General features: G+C 37.3%; 1 protein-coding gene across 10 annotated transcripts in view; it reads right to left on the bottom strand.

The window, feature by feature from the left end:
• Positions 1-15,595, bottom strand: part of LOC103889957 (putative uncharacterized protein encoded by LINC00269) — a 377,157-nt gene that overhangs the window by 360,361 nt on the left and 1,201 nt on the right. For 2 of the 10 annotated variants that reach the window (XR_010135996.1, XR_010136012.1), the window contains exons 2-3: positions 10,230-11,110; positions 9,331-10,138 (exon numbers count right to left, since the gene is read on the bottom strand). The exons of 6 other annotated variants lie outside the window; for them this stretch is intronic. Coding sequence is in view for 2 of the 4 variants with exons in the window: in XM_054549367.2 (XP_054405342.2) it covers positions 10,817-11,110 (294 nt within the window). In the remaining 2 variants the exon portion in view is untranslated. Of the gene's footprint in view, positions 1-9,330; positions 11,111-15,595 lie in introns of those variants that run through there. 2 more of the 10 variants (XM_054549367.2, XM_063712800.1) reach the window with 1 other exon arrangement.

Below are 15,595 nucleotides of genomic sequence, written 5' to 3'. Positions count from 1 at the left end.
TTAGAATTATTTTTTGCAACTCAGCTAATGATATTATCTTCACAGAAAAACTATTATCTAATAAAATATACAGCATAAGAGAATGTAAGCTTTGAATATAATTGAAAAGAACAAATTATTTGCTGAAGATATGCAGAATTGTCCCATAAATCCACAGGAATTGGCCATCTGGTTTGTCTCCGTTACGTATCTGTTGACTCAAATTATGTCATCTGACTATTCTTGGGGGCGGTCAAGTAAAGTAAATAGAGGGAAACAAGTCAGTACAAAAACTATTGAAAATCTCACTGTTCTTTCCATTCATGAGCATTTATTTTCATTTGACATACTATAATGTCGTCACGTTTACCTATGTGCAAGTCTAGAATCGAGCACTAAATCATTAGGACCAGTTCAGGACAGGACTACAGCGTCTCGGCCTTTCTGATGGAATTTGAAGTGTGATGACCATTTGAGTCATTTCTGTTTCTACATCCTTGAATCCTTTGGAAATTGTTAACTGTTATCTTTCACTGTCCCGTAGCTTTCCATTTTTCCCCCTAGCAAATGAAAAGTCTGCAGAAATTTGAGAGAAAGAGAAGATACAAGCCTATTCAAAGGAAGATTGATTACTTTCTTGATATTCTGTAAATCTTGACATTCTATAAAAGGAATGATAGCATCTTAAGGAGCTAAAAAGCTTTCCTTATTCATTCATTTTTAATATAAACCTGTAATTGGATCATTTGGTTTTAACAGGTTCTTTGATTTAGAGAACCATACTCATTATAATTGCTATTTATAAATTCATGTCAAAGAGAAATGTATTAAGAATTGTGGTTAAATTTGAAATTGGCCAATATAAGAAATTTTTTCTATTAATCCTGAGATATATTTCTTCATAACAGTTTTTAAATAATTTAACGCTAAGATATTGCAACTGGAAATTTTAACCATTTTTAAAAGATAGTTAAAACTGCCACAAAACAGAAAAATCTTCCCAATATATTATTTCATGTCACGAAGGGAAACCATAGCACAGCCTGGAAAGGCAATGAATTTACATATTATTGCCTAGAAAAGTATCTCTAAGTGCACAATAATAGAGAGTAATTTTATTTGAAAACTCAAAACACCTTAAAAGACCAATAAAAAGAAAATGTTAAAATTATAATCCCTTATAGATATTGAAGCTACACACATATTCCTGTGTGTACCTTTATATCATTTCTGAATATTATTATTCTGCTCACAAAAATGCTGTACTTTTTCTAAGGGAGATTATATACTAAATTCTTCATGGAATCTTTGGGAATTTGTGCCCACTCTAAAGCAATACACCAAAGCAGAATTCTAGAAGAAGCTGTTTTTAAACAAAAATGAATTGAAAGGCAATAATGTATTTATCTATTAGGAAGTTAAATATATAATCTCTTAATCTGAAGTCAGAAGATTAAAGCTGCCTTTTCATTTACCTATACCACTACCCAAACCATTAAGGCAGTTGGCTTATGATTTCTACTTTAGCCTTTCTGGTCAACTGTCTGCCAGAAAGCAATGTAATTACCTCTTTGAACTTTAACTACTGCATCTGAAATAATGAGAACAACACTTTCTAAAATTCTATGACTTTACAGAGTCTCTAGAAGACTCTGTATTTCATGATGTTGCTTCAACATAGTTGATTCAAAGTTCAAATAGCTTTCTAATTTTGCAGCTCTTTGTGATTGTTTTATTTATCATTACCTGGGAATTACTGGAGTATTCATATATGCACTGATCTTATCATTAATTTAATGGCTATTCTCTTTTATCACAAACTCTGGAGTATTCTATCAGTCTTTAGGAATAGGATGTCAGGAAGTAAGAAACTGGCTCCATCTCTATGGACACTTTCATTTCAAGTCAAAATAGAGTTAAAAAGAACCCCATCACATGCTGAAAGCAACTAGAAAAAAATCAGACAAAACATAGGAAACACTGGTTTAGAGGCATTTGAAAAGAGGCATTATAAGACTGTGATCCCTGGGAGAAAGAAACCAGATGATGAGATGTTAACCTGCACGATCTTACTTCCTGTAGGCAGTTTCCAGGCAACAGCACAGAGTTAGGCAGTATTTCTAAGCTGAAGAAAGAGAGATTAGAATTCAGGGATATTACAAAAGGTGGAGTTCGTGGGGCATGGTAGCACAGATGAAGGAGCTGCACAAAAAAGGAACGCTGGAGATCTGCAGTGGGGTCTGGAGGAGGTTTTGCCTAAGTACTGATCTGTGGATGCATGAGAGAAAATGACTCAAGCTTGGGAAAGAACCACACGAAAGGAGTAGTCAGAAATATTCCTGAGGCTCACAGAGCGCTAGGAATTGTTCATGTTCCCACCAGCCAAGATGAAACAATAACAACAACAACAACAAAATTTTAAAAACCAAAAACCAAATATATAAGGTATCAAGTAAAAGCTTGAGAATGGTATTAGATTCCAAAGCACTATATAATGAAATGGCCAAAAACTAATGATAAAAAGAAAATCTTAAGATCAGCCATAAAAATAAGATACATTGTGACACACTGCAAACAAAGCAATAAAGAGAAGAATGACAGCAGACTTCATCATAAACTATGCAAGCCAGATGTATTGAGAGGGGGCAATATTGTCTACCAACATTTCTTTATCAAGAAAAATATATTTCCAATGTGAAGAATGAATGTACTTTTCTGGAAGAACAAAATGAAGAGAATTCATCACCAAAGGAATTGCACTGCAACAATGCTAAAGGAAGTTCTTTAGGCAGAGCTAAAATAACACCAGGTGGAAAATTAAGTCTACACAAAGGATTAAAGAAAGCCAGAAATGGTAAGTATGTAGGGGAATGTAAAAAAACAATTTTCTCATTTTACAAAATATCATCAAAATAGAATCGACTGTTTAAAGCAAAAATGAGAGCAGTGTAGTATAGGATACACAGCAAACATGGAAGTAAAATACATGAGAACAGCAGCCGTCAGGATAAAGAGATGGAAGCACCCTGTTGTGAGGTTCTTATACTACATGTGAAGAGGTATAAGGTAGATTGGGATAAGTTTTTTCTAATGAAAATTATTTGTATTTTTTTTTACCTCAATATGTGACTTTTTAAAAAATTTTAGGTTTGGGGTACACATGCAGGTTTGTTACATAGGTAAATTGCATGTCACAGGGTTTGGTGTACAGATTATTTCATCATCCAGGTAATAAGCATAATGCCTGATAGGTAGTTTTTGGATCTTCACCCTCCTCCCATCCTCCACCCTCAAATAGGCCCTGGTGTCTGTTGTTCCCTTATTTGTGTCCATACCCAATGTTTAGCTCCCACTTATAAGTGAGAACATGCAGTATTTGGTTTTCTGTTTAGGTAACGGCCTACAGCTTCATTCATGTTGCTGCAAATGACATGATATTGTCCTTTTTTATGGCTGCATAGTATTCGATGGTGTATATGTACCACATTTTCTTTATCTAGTCTACCATTGATGGGCATTTAGGTTGATTCCATGTCTTTGCTATTGTGAATAGTGCTGTGATGAACATATGTGTGCATGTGTCTTTACGGTAGAATGATTTATATTCCTTTTAGTATATACCCAATAATGGAATTGCTGGATAAAATCTTAATTCTGTTTTAAGTTCTTTGAGAAATTGCCAAACTGCTTTCTACAATGGCTGAACTAATTTACATTCCTCCCAGCAGTGTATAAGTTTTCCCTTTTCTCCACAATCTCGCCAGCTAGACTGTGATAAATTAAAGTCCTTCACTCTTCCGCTGAAAGGAAACTCCAGGTGATTTGTCATTTGATTAAAATTATTAGGCCACCATAGGTATGTCTCTGAGAATGTTCTGAGAAGAGATTAGAATTTGAGTCTTTGAAGTGAGTGGGGAAGATCCACCCTCAATGTGGGCAGATACCTTCCAATTGGCTGGGGGCCCAGATGGAATAAAAGGGTGGAGAAAGGGCAAAATCTTCCTCTGTCTGCTAAAGCTAGGATACCTTCCTGCTGCTTTTGAATGTTACAACTCCCCTTCTCAGCTTTTGGACTCTGGGAAACACACCAGCAACCCCCAGGCTCCCAGGTTTTTGGCCTTGGACTGAGAGTTATGCTATTGGCTTCCTTGGTTCTGAAGCCTTCACACTTTGCAGTGAGCCATGCTACCAGTTGCCCTGGTTCTCTAGCTTGCAGACGCCTATCATGGGACTTCTCAGCCTCCATAATCAACTGAGCTAATTCATATATCTCATCAGTTCTGCCTCTCTGGAGAACCATGACTAAAACACCTATTGATTACTTATAACATGCCAGAAATGTTCTAAGTAATTTATACATATTAAGTCATTTAATTATCATAGTTCCAATTAGATGGGCACTATTATTAAACCCATTCTACAGATGTAGTCCTAAGGCACTTGCCCAATGTAGATGTACGATTCTTTAGGAGTTCAGAAACAGGAGAAGGAGAAATTCAGGACCAGGAGGAGCAATGAGGACTGTATTAGCCTAGAGAAGTTGTCATGGAAGGTATAAGACTTGAGCTAGCACTTGCAAAGGTATATGCTAATGACTACCAGGTTTGTCACACCAAATGTCACAATCTAATATTATCAAAGATCTAGTACTTCAGCAGAGTAATTTAAATCAGTTCCTCAGATCTCTCAACATTTATTAGATACCTATTATGTTTTAGCCTCTGCAATCAAAGAGATAAACAAAAAATGGCTATCTATTGAAAATGTATATATAATACACACCATATTACTAGATGTCACTGGGGTACAGCCCTCACTTTTGAAAAGCTTGTAATCTAGTTGGTCGTGTGTGTGTGTGTGTGTGTGTGTGTGTGTGTGTGTGCATGTGTGTGTATATGTACACATGTGCAAACTAATTAAAAAGCAACTGAGACTAGGTTATAATCATGAGCTAAACTGAGCAATGCTCTACGATTCAGGAAAGCAGATTACTGTGAATTACCCAGATAGCTTCACGGAGGAGATGGCTTGGAGCTGAATATTGAAAAAGCAGCCACATTTATATAAGTGAAGGAAGCAGGAAGAATTTACCAGCTGGTGATAACAAGATGAGAAAGACTTAGGTAGGGATAAGCATAGTTGGTGTGACTAAGAGTGAATAATATTAAAAGATAGCTGAAAATAAAGTCACACATGTAAAGAAGGCAAGAGAGACAGAAATTGGATATTAAAATTAATTCAAATCCCAGATTGTCATTGAGAATATAGGCTTGATAATTTTCATCCTCAAATGCGAACTAAATCTTTCTGTTTTACTTATGCAGGAGAAAGGGCAGAAATACAAGAGAGAGTGCAGAGAATACTAAAAATAATAGAAAAGAATAAGGTTTCAAAGACCATCTGATATGTATGTAATTTCCTTGGAATTCAGAAATATCAATACAATGTAAAACAGAGAATGTTACCTGATCCAAGATCTTATTTTTAAGCCGAAATCTTCTGTAAGCAATTAACAAACAGGCATCACTGATCCCACTAAACATCATCAAACCATATAGAAAATGCGAACTTTATATCAAAGAGCAGCATGAATACTGACATCCCCATGGGCTGGTGACGTGCCTGCACTGCTCAAATGACAGGGCACTGGGCCTTCCACGCATCCAGGGGATATTCCCACTGTAATGTGTCAGCAGATTTGCAAATGTTCTCAGTGACAGCAGCACACAGTCCAGAAATATACTCTTACCCCTGTGCTCAGCTCATATCGCCTCAGTGCAATGTTGCTCTGCCCTGCGGGGTCCCTCTAATGGCCCCAACTGCCAATGAAACACCTTCATCATCTCTGTATCTAAAATTGGACAAAGTTATCAAGTTTGGCTGCCTGATGAGACTAATTAAGTACTTTGCAGAGGTGTGAAGAAGTAATCAGTCCTAGCCAGTGAGAAAAGAAAAAGAAAATATGAAGGAAACCCCCAGAGGTGACTCGGACACAGTTCCTGTCTCTATTGATGATTCATAATATCACAGCTGAAAGAACCTCTACCGTAAATCGAGGACCTGTGTTAACAGCAGGAAACGAAACACCATCTCACAACTCTTCCCCCACTAATTCAGCACATCCACCCGGCATCCTAAAATCGTTACATTGCTGTATACTGACACCTAGTGTCCAGAGTTAGGTGAGCCCAAAGGCAACATTTTTCTTCGGTCAAACTGTGGGACATGGCTCTCTCCCACATCAGGTTTCCTGGTGTGATTCCTCACTCTACTTCAGGGCATCCACATGAAAGTGTCATTAAGAATTTACTTTAGTACAGCTAAACTCCCATTTTGTGGCCTACCCTCCTCAAGTACTTTGAAACTGCAAAGTGCTCCCCAGGATGGCCCTTCTTTCTACTAGGCACACAGCAAACTCCCACCTTTCCTTCTTCCTCCTCTCCTTCAGTATCAGGATGTGGTCTTTCTTTATATAAAGTCTATATATTTTAATAGCATTATTTGCTATACCAAATATAATTGGAAAGAGAAAGCTGTACCAAAAATGCCTCAGAATTGTTCATAATAGCAACATGTAAGTGGCTTTCGAATTATTTCATTTTGGAGAGTCACCTCTTCCCTCCTTCTACTCCCACAACCACACAGTGAGACAGAGAAAGAGATGTTAGTGAATAATCAAAAGTCAACAGAATAACAGAATATGAAAAAAATCAAAAATAATCCCAAAGAGTAAGTACTTAAGTGACTCTACTTTATTCTAAGCAATCTTTAGAGATAAGCCGGAGCTGTTTCTAGACAGGAAGTGTAAAAATTTTTGAAGATGTGAGCTTTCAGATAGCAATAATTTCTCTCAAGACCATTTTTAGATCTACATTACTGTCTTTGAGTCAGACTTTTTCCATACAGGCAAAATAGAAGAGGTAAGCAATTAGATGAGATTGGTGAGTAGAAGATGCATGAATGTAAATAGCATTTGGTCTTGGAGTTAGATTTTCCAGTTTTCTGTGCAATACAGGGGACACAGTCATACTAAAAAATTATTCATTGTCCTCTCGGCCTTAGCACCATTTTCTTGAAAACCTCTGTGCCCTAAGAGCCAAGTGGAGGAAGAAGCGAAGGCGCAGGTTGAAGCGCAAAAGAAGAAAGATTAGTCAGATGTCCAAGTAAACCACTAGCTTCTTGCACCATGGAGGCTGCAGGAGCAGAAACATGGAATGCTAGACGCTGGGGATGCTGGTACAAGTTGTAGGACTGCATGCTACTGTCCAGAGCTTATCTCATGATCTAGAACTTCATCGCCCTCTGATCACCAATCACCTCTAAGACTCACGTTGCTCATAACCAAAACTGCCCATTTTGGTCCTTTGCCCTGGACCTGTGACATTCTGGACTATTTCTGTGTTTACTTGTGGCCGAGTATAACAACCATACAATAAATCATCTCTCCCGCTGTCTTAGCTGAAGAATTAAAAAGAAATAATTGTTTACATGAAATCAAACTTTATATCAAACTTACCTAGCTGTACAGTATTTTATCAGGCAACGCTATTTGGGGTGGGGAAAAAAAAAAGACCTAACTAGGAAAAGTAACTAGGCTCCTAGTGAAACTGGAGTCATTTTTATGGAAATGGGTGCTATAGTGGGGTTCCAAAGATCAAATATAAAAGTGAAGGCCCAATGCTGTAAGCATTCAAGTACTACTTTGCATTTATTTAATGCTTCATAATTGGTAGAGCATTTCATATTTATTATATTATCTGGATCCTCCTCATGACAACCCTTACGTGGGTATTTTTATGTACACTTAAAGACTCAGAGATGTTTAGGAATTGTCATTGTAATCTGCATGAAGCTATAAGGAAAAGTCTGAATTCGAATCCAAGTCTCCCAGTATGGTGCGGTGTCTACAAATACAGAAAAAGTTCCTGTGAATACTGCACAAGACTTTTAATCCCTGAGCTACACATGAAAATTAAGTATCTGAAAAACCCAGTAACATCATGACATACTGCCAAGAAAATGAAAAGATATTCTCAGAAACAGTCATTGACCTGCCTTATATACTTTCAAACTGTAGAGTCCAGTTTGGTTTTAAAACCACAAAAGCATTCACTTTATTTCCCAAAGTATAGTAAGACATTATTCTGACATGGACTTACTCACACGTACCCAAAATCTCTAAATCTCCAACCACTACTCTCTGTAAATTATTTATATGTCTAGAGATCTTTAATAAAATCACAGGATAATTCAAATCTGTTTAACTTAGAGCTCATGTTCCCTAGATCTTTACATTTCAAATTTAGAAAATGTTCTTGTAATAATTCTTTTCACTATTAACTATCAAGGTCATTTTTAAATTGTAGAGTACAGACAGCTGATGCTCATAGTGTATATTGCACTTCTCCCCTGAACTGTTTTTATTTCTTACCTGTGATCTTCAAATTCCGATGTTTACAAAAATTCCCTGAGGAGCTTGTTAAAACATAGATTCCTAAGCCCCCACTCTTATAGATTCTGATTCTATATATCTGGGGCTATGTACATTGCAAGCACAACTGCTACCATCCCTTTTCCCACCTCCTGGCCAATCTTATTCAAGAGTCTGGAGCAGGGCTTTTCAAACATTATTGAGCATATGAGTCACAAGCAATCTTATTAAAATACATATTCTGGGACAGTAGTTTGGGGATAGTGCCAGAGATCTTGCATATCTAACAAGCTCTGGGTTGCTTTATACCCCGATTTTAAACCTAGGCATTTCCAGTTCTTATGTAGCTAGATTGCCACAGACCAAATCCTCTAAGTTTACAAAATGCAACTTATAGGTGCTTCTTGCTCAGTGGCTAAAGAGATTTTGCTTAAGTCTTCTCCTTAACCTTGTTCTCGACTCTGTCCACATGCTTGGGGCCTAAAGGATAGCCATAGTCATCTCAAGAAGTAGCTAGGAACAAAGAAGGCCATTATCCTGGTGGGAGTCCCACTAAAACCTTTGCCTGCTTTTCTCTAAACCAAATCATTTCCTGATACAAAGGAGACAGAAAGGCCCAGGGCAGTATCACTCCCTATGAGTCACAATCAAACTAAGAACCAAAATATTAAATCAAGGGCTTCCTCTCTATTGTATCTCAGAGGCATGTAACATTCACTCTCCACAACATTTCTCTATACCATTCATGCATTTCACCTAACAATGGATGGCTAGAACATACAGGGTAGCCTTGGCTTTTCTGGAAACGGTCAGAGCATATGCCTGTCTTCATATACTAAATACTGAAGAACTCTTGCAGCAACCATGCAGGCAACTTCAAAAACACATTCTCAACAGCTGAATTGTATAACCAGTTCTAGTATGTTCACATACTTTTACTTATTTTTTTATTCTTATTACCTTTTGTTTACATGTTATTTTCTTACCACCAGGTAATAATGCTATAGAATCTTTTCCTAAAATAACACAGAATATTGTCTCCAAACTTCAAATGTGCTTTTAGATATGCTTAGTTGAGTGGGAAATATTCCGTTGTCTCTTTTGGTTTTATAATACTATTGTCTTTACAGAAAAAGCAGACTGCAATCCAATATTCTTTCCAGTTTCAGCATTTAGTGATAACTATATATGCCTTAGTTTGCTTAAGTATGCATCTTTTGTTATTCAGATCTAGTGTTTTCTAGAATAAAAAGAAGACCATACGTTAAACAGAAAGTGTTAATACAGGCAGCTGTAAGAGTGAGATGAGAAAGGAAACCCCAAAGATTACATATTAGCCTCCGAATAATCTCATAATCTGGTACTTTGATCAACCTTTACAGCTCTCTGAAGGCTCCTCTTTACCTCTGAAGGATAAGAACAAACCAAGAGAGAGTGAAAGGAGGAAAACATGTATGTAGATAAGGGAAAATAGAATAACCACTGAGAGACAGCTATTCACTTCTGTCTCTTCTCCTTAGTTTTGTTGTAGTGGGAAAAAAAAAAAAACCTAGAAATTTTGGAGCCAGATAAATCCAAGTTTGAATCTCACATCTGTCATTGTGTGTTGCTATATGGCTTCAGGTAGTTTACTTAGCCTCTTTGAGTCTCAGTCTGTTTATGAAACACAGAAACTACTCCTTCCCTGGCAGAGTTCTTGAGAAGATAGATGTTAGGTAGGTATGGAGCCTGAAAATAGAACAACAAAGAAAAGCTGTTATTAATGGTCGCTGCCACCACTTCTTCATCTGTTCAACTTTCAACAATATTTATTGATTACCTCTCTGTGGCAGGAATATAGTGAAGTCCTAAGAACAGTGAACAGATAAAAAAATCTGTCCTCAAGAGGTTTATGTTTCATCCTTTGAATACCACAGTAATCAAAATTTCATCTCTTACTGTTCCACTGAAATTCCTCCAGCAAAGTCACCATTGCCCCATCAAATATGACGATCTCTTTTTGGTCCTTAATAAGACCATTGTGTAGCATCTAATAATCTTGAGCAATTATCTTCATGATGTTTAAAATATGTCTTTCTCCTGATTTTTGTCTACCCACTGACTAAAGTTTTTCAGTCTCTGTTGCTAGTTTTCTTCTTCGGTTACTCCTTTAATTGATACTTCCTAGAGCTCTGACTTTTGCCCTTTTTCTTTTATACTCTCCACTAGTGGCCCTTGATCTTTTCAGAGGCACAGACTCCTTCAAAGACCTAAAGAAGCTCACCTCCCTTGAAGGGGAAACAGAACCTACTTATAAATATTCAGGAATTTACATGCATTTTCAGGAATTTCACAAATCTTCTTCACTCTCTGCAAAACCCATCATTGTACTCCAGTTGAAGGGGTTCCAATGGCTTTAACTCTTTGTTAAAAACTCTCAAATTTTGGCTGGGCATGGTGGCTCACACCTGTAATCTCAGTACTTTGGGAGGCCAAGGTTGGCAGATCACTTGAAGTCAGGAGTTTCAGACCAGCTTGGCCAACATGGTGAAACCGGTCCCTACTAAAGATACAAAAATTAGCCCCAGCATGGTGGCGCATGCCTGTAATCCCAGATAATCGGGAATTTGAGGCAGAAGAATCGCTTGAACCTGGGAGGCGGATGTTGCAGTAAGCAGAGATCACTTCAGTGCACTCCAGCCTAAGTGTCAGAGCAAGACTCTGTCAAAAAAAAAGAAAAAAAAAAAAATCTCAAACCTTGCTCTCTCACACAAACCACTTTCTTGAGCAATAGACCTTTCAAATGACTTCTTGGACAAAAAACCCACATGAATGCTTTCAGGCATCTTAAATTAAAATTCAAAATTCAAACTAAGCATATTATCATTCTCCTTAAATTTGCTTTCCTCTTGGGAGGAAGTATCCTATGAAAAAGGGAATACTAGTTTTAAACCAAACAGACCCAGATTTAAATCTAGCCCCAGAAGCTTCAGTAATATATTTCCTCTTTTTGCTTTCATTTTTTCATTTATGATATGAAGATAATAATACCTCAATTTTCTGCATTATTGAGGATTAAAATAGATATTGAAAAAATGCCTACCCAAGTGCCTGCCACATAGGATATATTATACAAATATCCACTTTTTACTGGATTCCCAATTTCAGCAAAAGGAATTCCATTCACCAAATATCCTGAATCAAAAATTTAGAAGTTGAAGATTCAACTTGTCCTCTTTACCTCGTCAGTAACCCATGGATAGCTATGTCACGCTGATTCCTTAACTCTCCCCTTCCCTTAGTTGAGGCTCTTTGTGTTCTTCCTCATGGATACTACAAGAGTCTCCTAACTGCTTGATCCAATTGCAGCCCAACACCCTTCCAATCTGTTCTCTGCACTGTAGCCAGAAGATCTTCCCAAGACACAAATCTGATAATGGCATGACTGCTTAAATCTGCCCACTTACTTCTCATTGCTTCCGGGATTACATCCGCCTTAGTATTGCACTGAAGACCAATTATGATCTGGTCCCCATCTACCTCCAACTCAATCCCTTGAACTAGTTGTGGATCTCTCAAACTGCCCACAGTCTTTAGGATTCTATTCCTCTATTCATGTTGCTTCCTTTGCCTGAAATGTTCTCAACCCCCTAGATTTCTTCTGGCCACAAGATGATGAAGCACACAGGCCCTCAGAAGATTCTGGCATATACTCTTGGACTTCCAGTTCCATAACCATGACCTAAATAAATGTCTTTATAAATTAGTCAGTCTGTGGGATTATGTTGTTATTTTATAACAACATAAAATAGACTAAGACAATGACTTAGCTAGAAATGTCAGATTCAAGAATCCAATCAGGGCCATATGGTGTTAGTCTATACCTGTACCATTACATACAACATTCTGCCTTTATAGAATAGCATCAGTAGTGGTGGTAGAGGTCTTCAGGCTGGTAACTCCTGGACATACTTAGTTTGGAAGGATAATCTGGAATTCTCTCTTCAAATTTAGAATTTCTCCTCAACTCTAGTTTCCTATCACTAATGTTTGCAAAGTAAAGTTCTCAAATCACCAGCTTCTTTGGCCTTTTCTGCTCTCTTCATCACTGAACAACTTGACACCCACAGACTTTAACTAGGAATCAAGAAGTCACAACAGAGAAAGAGAACTCCCACCCCTTCCTTGGTTGTGCCTTATATCTAGCATTTTCTGTAAGAAAATATGCAGCTCTCTTTCACATCTCAGAAATTGAAAGAGAGTCTGATGACTTTAGTAATTGACCCACTTTTGGAGCAACAAATTCCCAGCATAAAAAAGCATCAATTAAAGAAAAAGACAATTTGAAGTCAAAATTTTTGACTTCCATCCCACTACTGACCAGCTGTCTCCTAATATATATAGGAAAAGAAATAAATGTACAACATGAGGATTCTGGGGCAGGGATAACTTCCTAAGATTAAGGTTTTTTGAGATATCAGATGGTTTCCAAGGAAAGTCCTAGAATTCCTTCCCTGGATATCCTTAACAAAGACATTCCAAGATATTCTCCTTTATCTGTGATTGAGTATTCATTGATTTGAACAGCTGCAGGAGTGTCAGCCTGTGATTTGTAAAGCCTACTAATTTGGACATTACCAATTTGTGGTAATCAGACAGGAGTGGAATGAAGTTTACTCTATGTTATCAACATAGAAGAGCATTTCTTAAATTAACTGTATATATTATTGTGGGGAAGATGCTCAAATAACCTAGCAGAACTATTTTCAAATATCTTATAAAAATACAATTGCCAGCAATTGTGCTTCTAGATATTTACTCAGCTGACTTAAAACATGTCCACAGAAAAACCTGCACTTAAATACTTAATAGCAGCTTTATTCACAATTGTCAAAAACTGGAAGAATCACAATGCTATTTAATAGGTATAAATGGTGGTACATCTATACATTAGAATACTATTCAGGGATCAAAAAGACAGAAATAAAGACCAGGCATGGAGGCTCATACCTGTGATACTAATGCTCTGTGAACTGACATGGGAGGATCCCTTGAGGCCAGAAGTTTGAGGCCCCCTTCTCTACAAAAAAGTTTTTACAATTAGTGAAGCATGATGGTGTGCACCTGTAGTCCCAGCTACCTGGAAAGCTGAGGCAGGAGGACTGCTTGAGCCCAGGAATTTGAGGTTACAGTGAGCTGTGATCGTGCCACTGGACTGCAGCCTGGGCAACAGAGCTATCAGATCCTGTCTTAAAAAAGAATCCATAAAAAGACAGGAATGAACTGTTGTGCCACACAAAAACATGGATCAATCTTAAATGCAGCTATTACTATATGAAGAAAATGAGTCTGAAAATGCTGCATACTGTATTATTCCATTTCTATGTCATTCTGGAAAAGTCAAAATTATAGAGATGGTAAACACATCAGTGGTTGCTAGAGGTATAGGAAGGTGGGAGGGTTTACTAGATTAAAAAAAGGGGATCTTTTTAAAACTACAATTTTTCTGTATGACACTGTAATAATGGTGGATCCATGACACTATGTATGGATTTGTCAAACCCCATAGAAAGAAAATTTGAAGTGAAAAAAATTTTTACTTCCATCCCACTACTGACCAGCCGTCTGCTACTATGTACAGGAAAAGAAAAAAATAAATGTGCAATATGAGGATTGCACAAAGAGAACTTAAACGGAGGAAGATTTTTAAAAAAATCTTAGGAACTCAAAGAATCCCAGGAGGTAATGCAGATTGTGGCAAAAGATTACAACTGTATTACGAGCATATAAAATAACTTCACTGAGGCCGGGTAGAGGTAGGAGGGAGGGTTGCTGACTTCAGTAACTTTGAAAATAAGTGGAGTCTATAAGATTAAAAGCAAAAGAACTATACATAAGCATTGTACTCTAATCGGTAAATCTGTTTCTCACAGGTATACCTGATAACAATTCAGAAACAACTATACATGTACTCTGAATATGGGTTGACGGTTCTGAATCCATTATATATGTAACCTGGAATTGAACAATTAGGTAAATCGATGGCAGATGATGAGAGCCAACTGTCTCACACTGGAGTGGAAGGTTACAGACAAGCAAGGGGAGAAGGCTGCAATGATCCATGTGGTGCTGGAATTGAACTGAAGATAACAGCTCTAGTATTTGAACCTAGAACTCCTGTGTAGCTGTCAAAGATACAGATGGATACATATATAAATACTTACAGATATGCGTATTTAGTAAGGTTAGCATATGCACAAATATTTCCTTGCTCTGTCAGCTGAGAGGGTCTCGAAGCAACAACATCCCAAATGTCCAAATCTTGATTTCTAATATCATTTCCCATTAAAAGGACCCTTGGCTCTTTGGGGAAGCAGCTGATTCTAGGATTGGGGCAGGGAATATACAAGATGAGCCTGGAGCATCTTATAGAAATTAAGAAAATGCTCAAGAAAAAAATCAATAAACATAAAACGAGGAGGGTCTGTCAAAAAGACACAAATGCCAACTAAAGGAAATCTCAATAGCCAAAGCTGGAACCAATATGAACAACAAAATAAAGTAGTATTGGATTATAACCCAAAATGTAAAATAAATATCCATGAATCCATACTGACATAAATGATTGAATACATAAATAAACGTAGTACAGACAAATCTCCCATGCAGAAGAATTCCAAATAATTCATGAAGATATTCTGTCCTCATAAAGGTGGAATATAACAATTTCCCATTCCTACAGTTTGGGCTGCACAGAGTGATGTCCTTCCAAAGAGTATAGTATGGAGAGGAAAAGAAAAAGAGTAACCTCACAGTGGAGAAACCTGACAAACCCTACACAGGGAGGTGGAAGGGCTTACTAGATGAAACAAAGGGAATCTTTGTAGAACTATAAAACTTTTCTGTAGGACACTGTAATAATGGTGATAAAGGTTAGCATAAACAGTAATAAGTCATGTTGATAGTATATACCCTTGATATGATGTGATGAGAAGATCACTTTACCTTACCTCTTAACTCAAAAAAACCCATAACCTCAGTTAATGCATGAGAAAAATACAGGCAAAACCCAATAGAAGGACATTTGACCAAATGACCGATAAGTCGCTTCAAAACTATTAAGGTTATCAAAAACAAGGAAAGTTTGAAAAACCAGGTCCAGAGGAGCCTGGGAGACATGGTGATGTACTCCGGACAGGATCCTGG

This window comes from Pongo abelii, chromosome 11, assembly GCF_028885655.2.
Source record: "Pongo abelii isolate AG06213 chromosome 11, NHGRI_mPonAbe1-v2.0_pri, whole genome shotgun sequence".
NCBI lineage: Eukaryota > Metazoa > Chordata > Mammalia > Primates > Hominidae > Pongo > Pongo abelii.
This window is presented reverse-complemented; position numbering and strand designations above follow the sequence as displayed.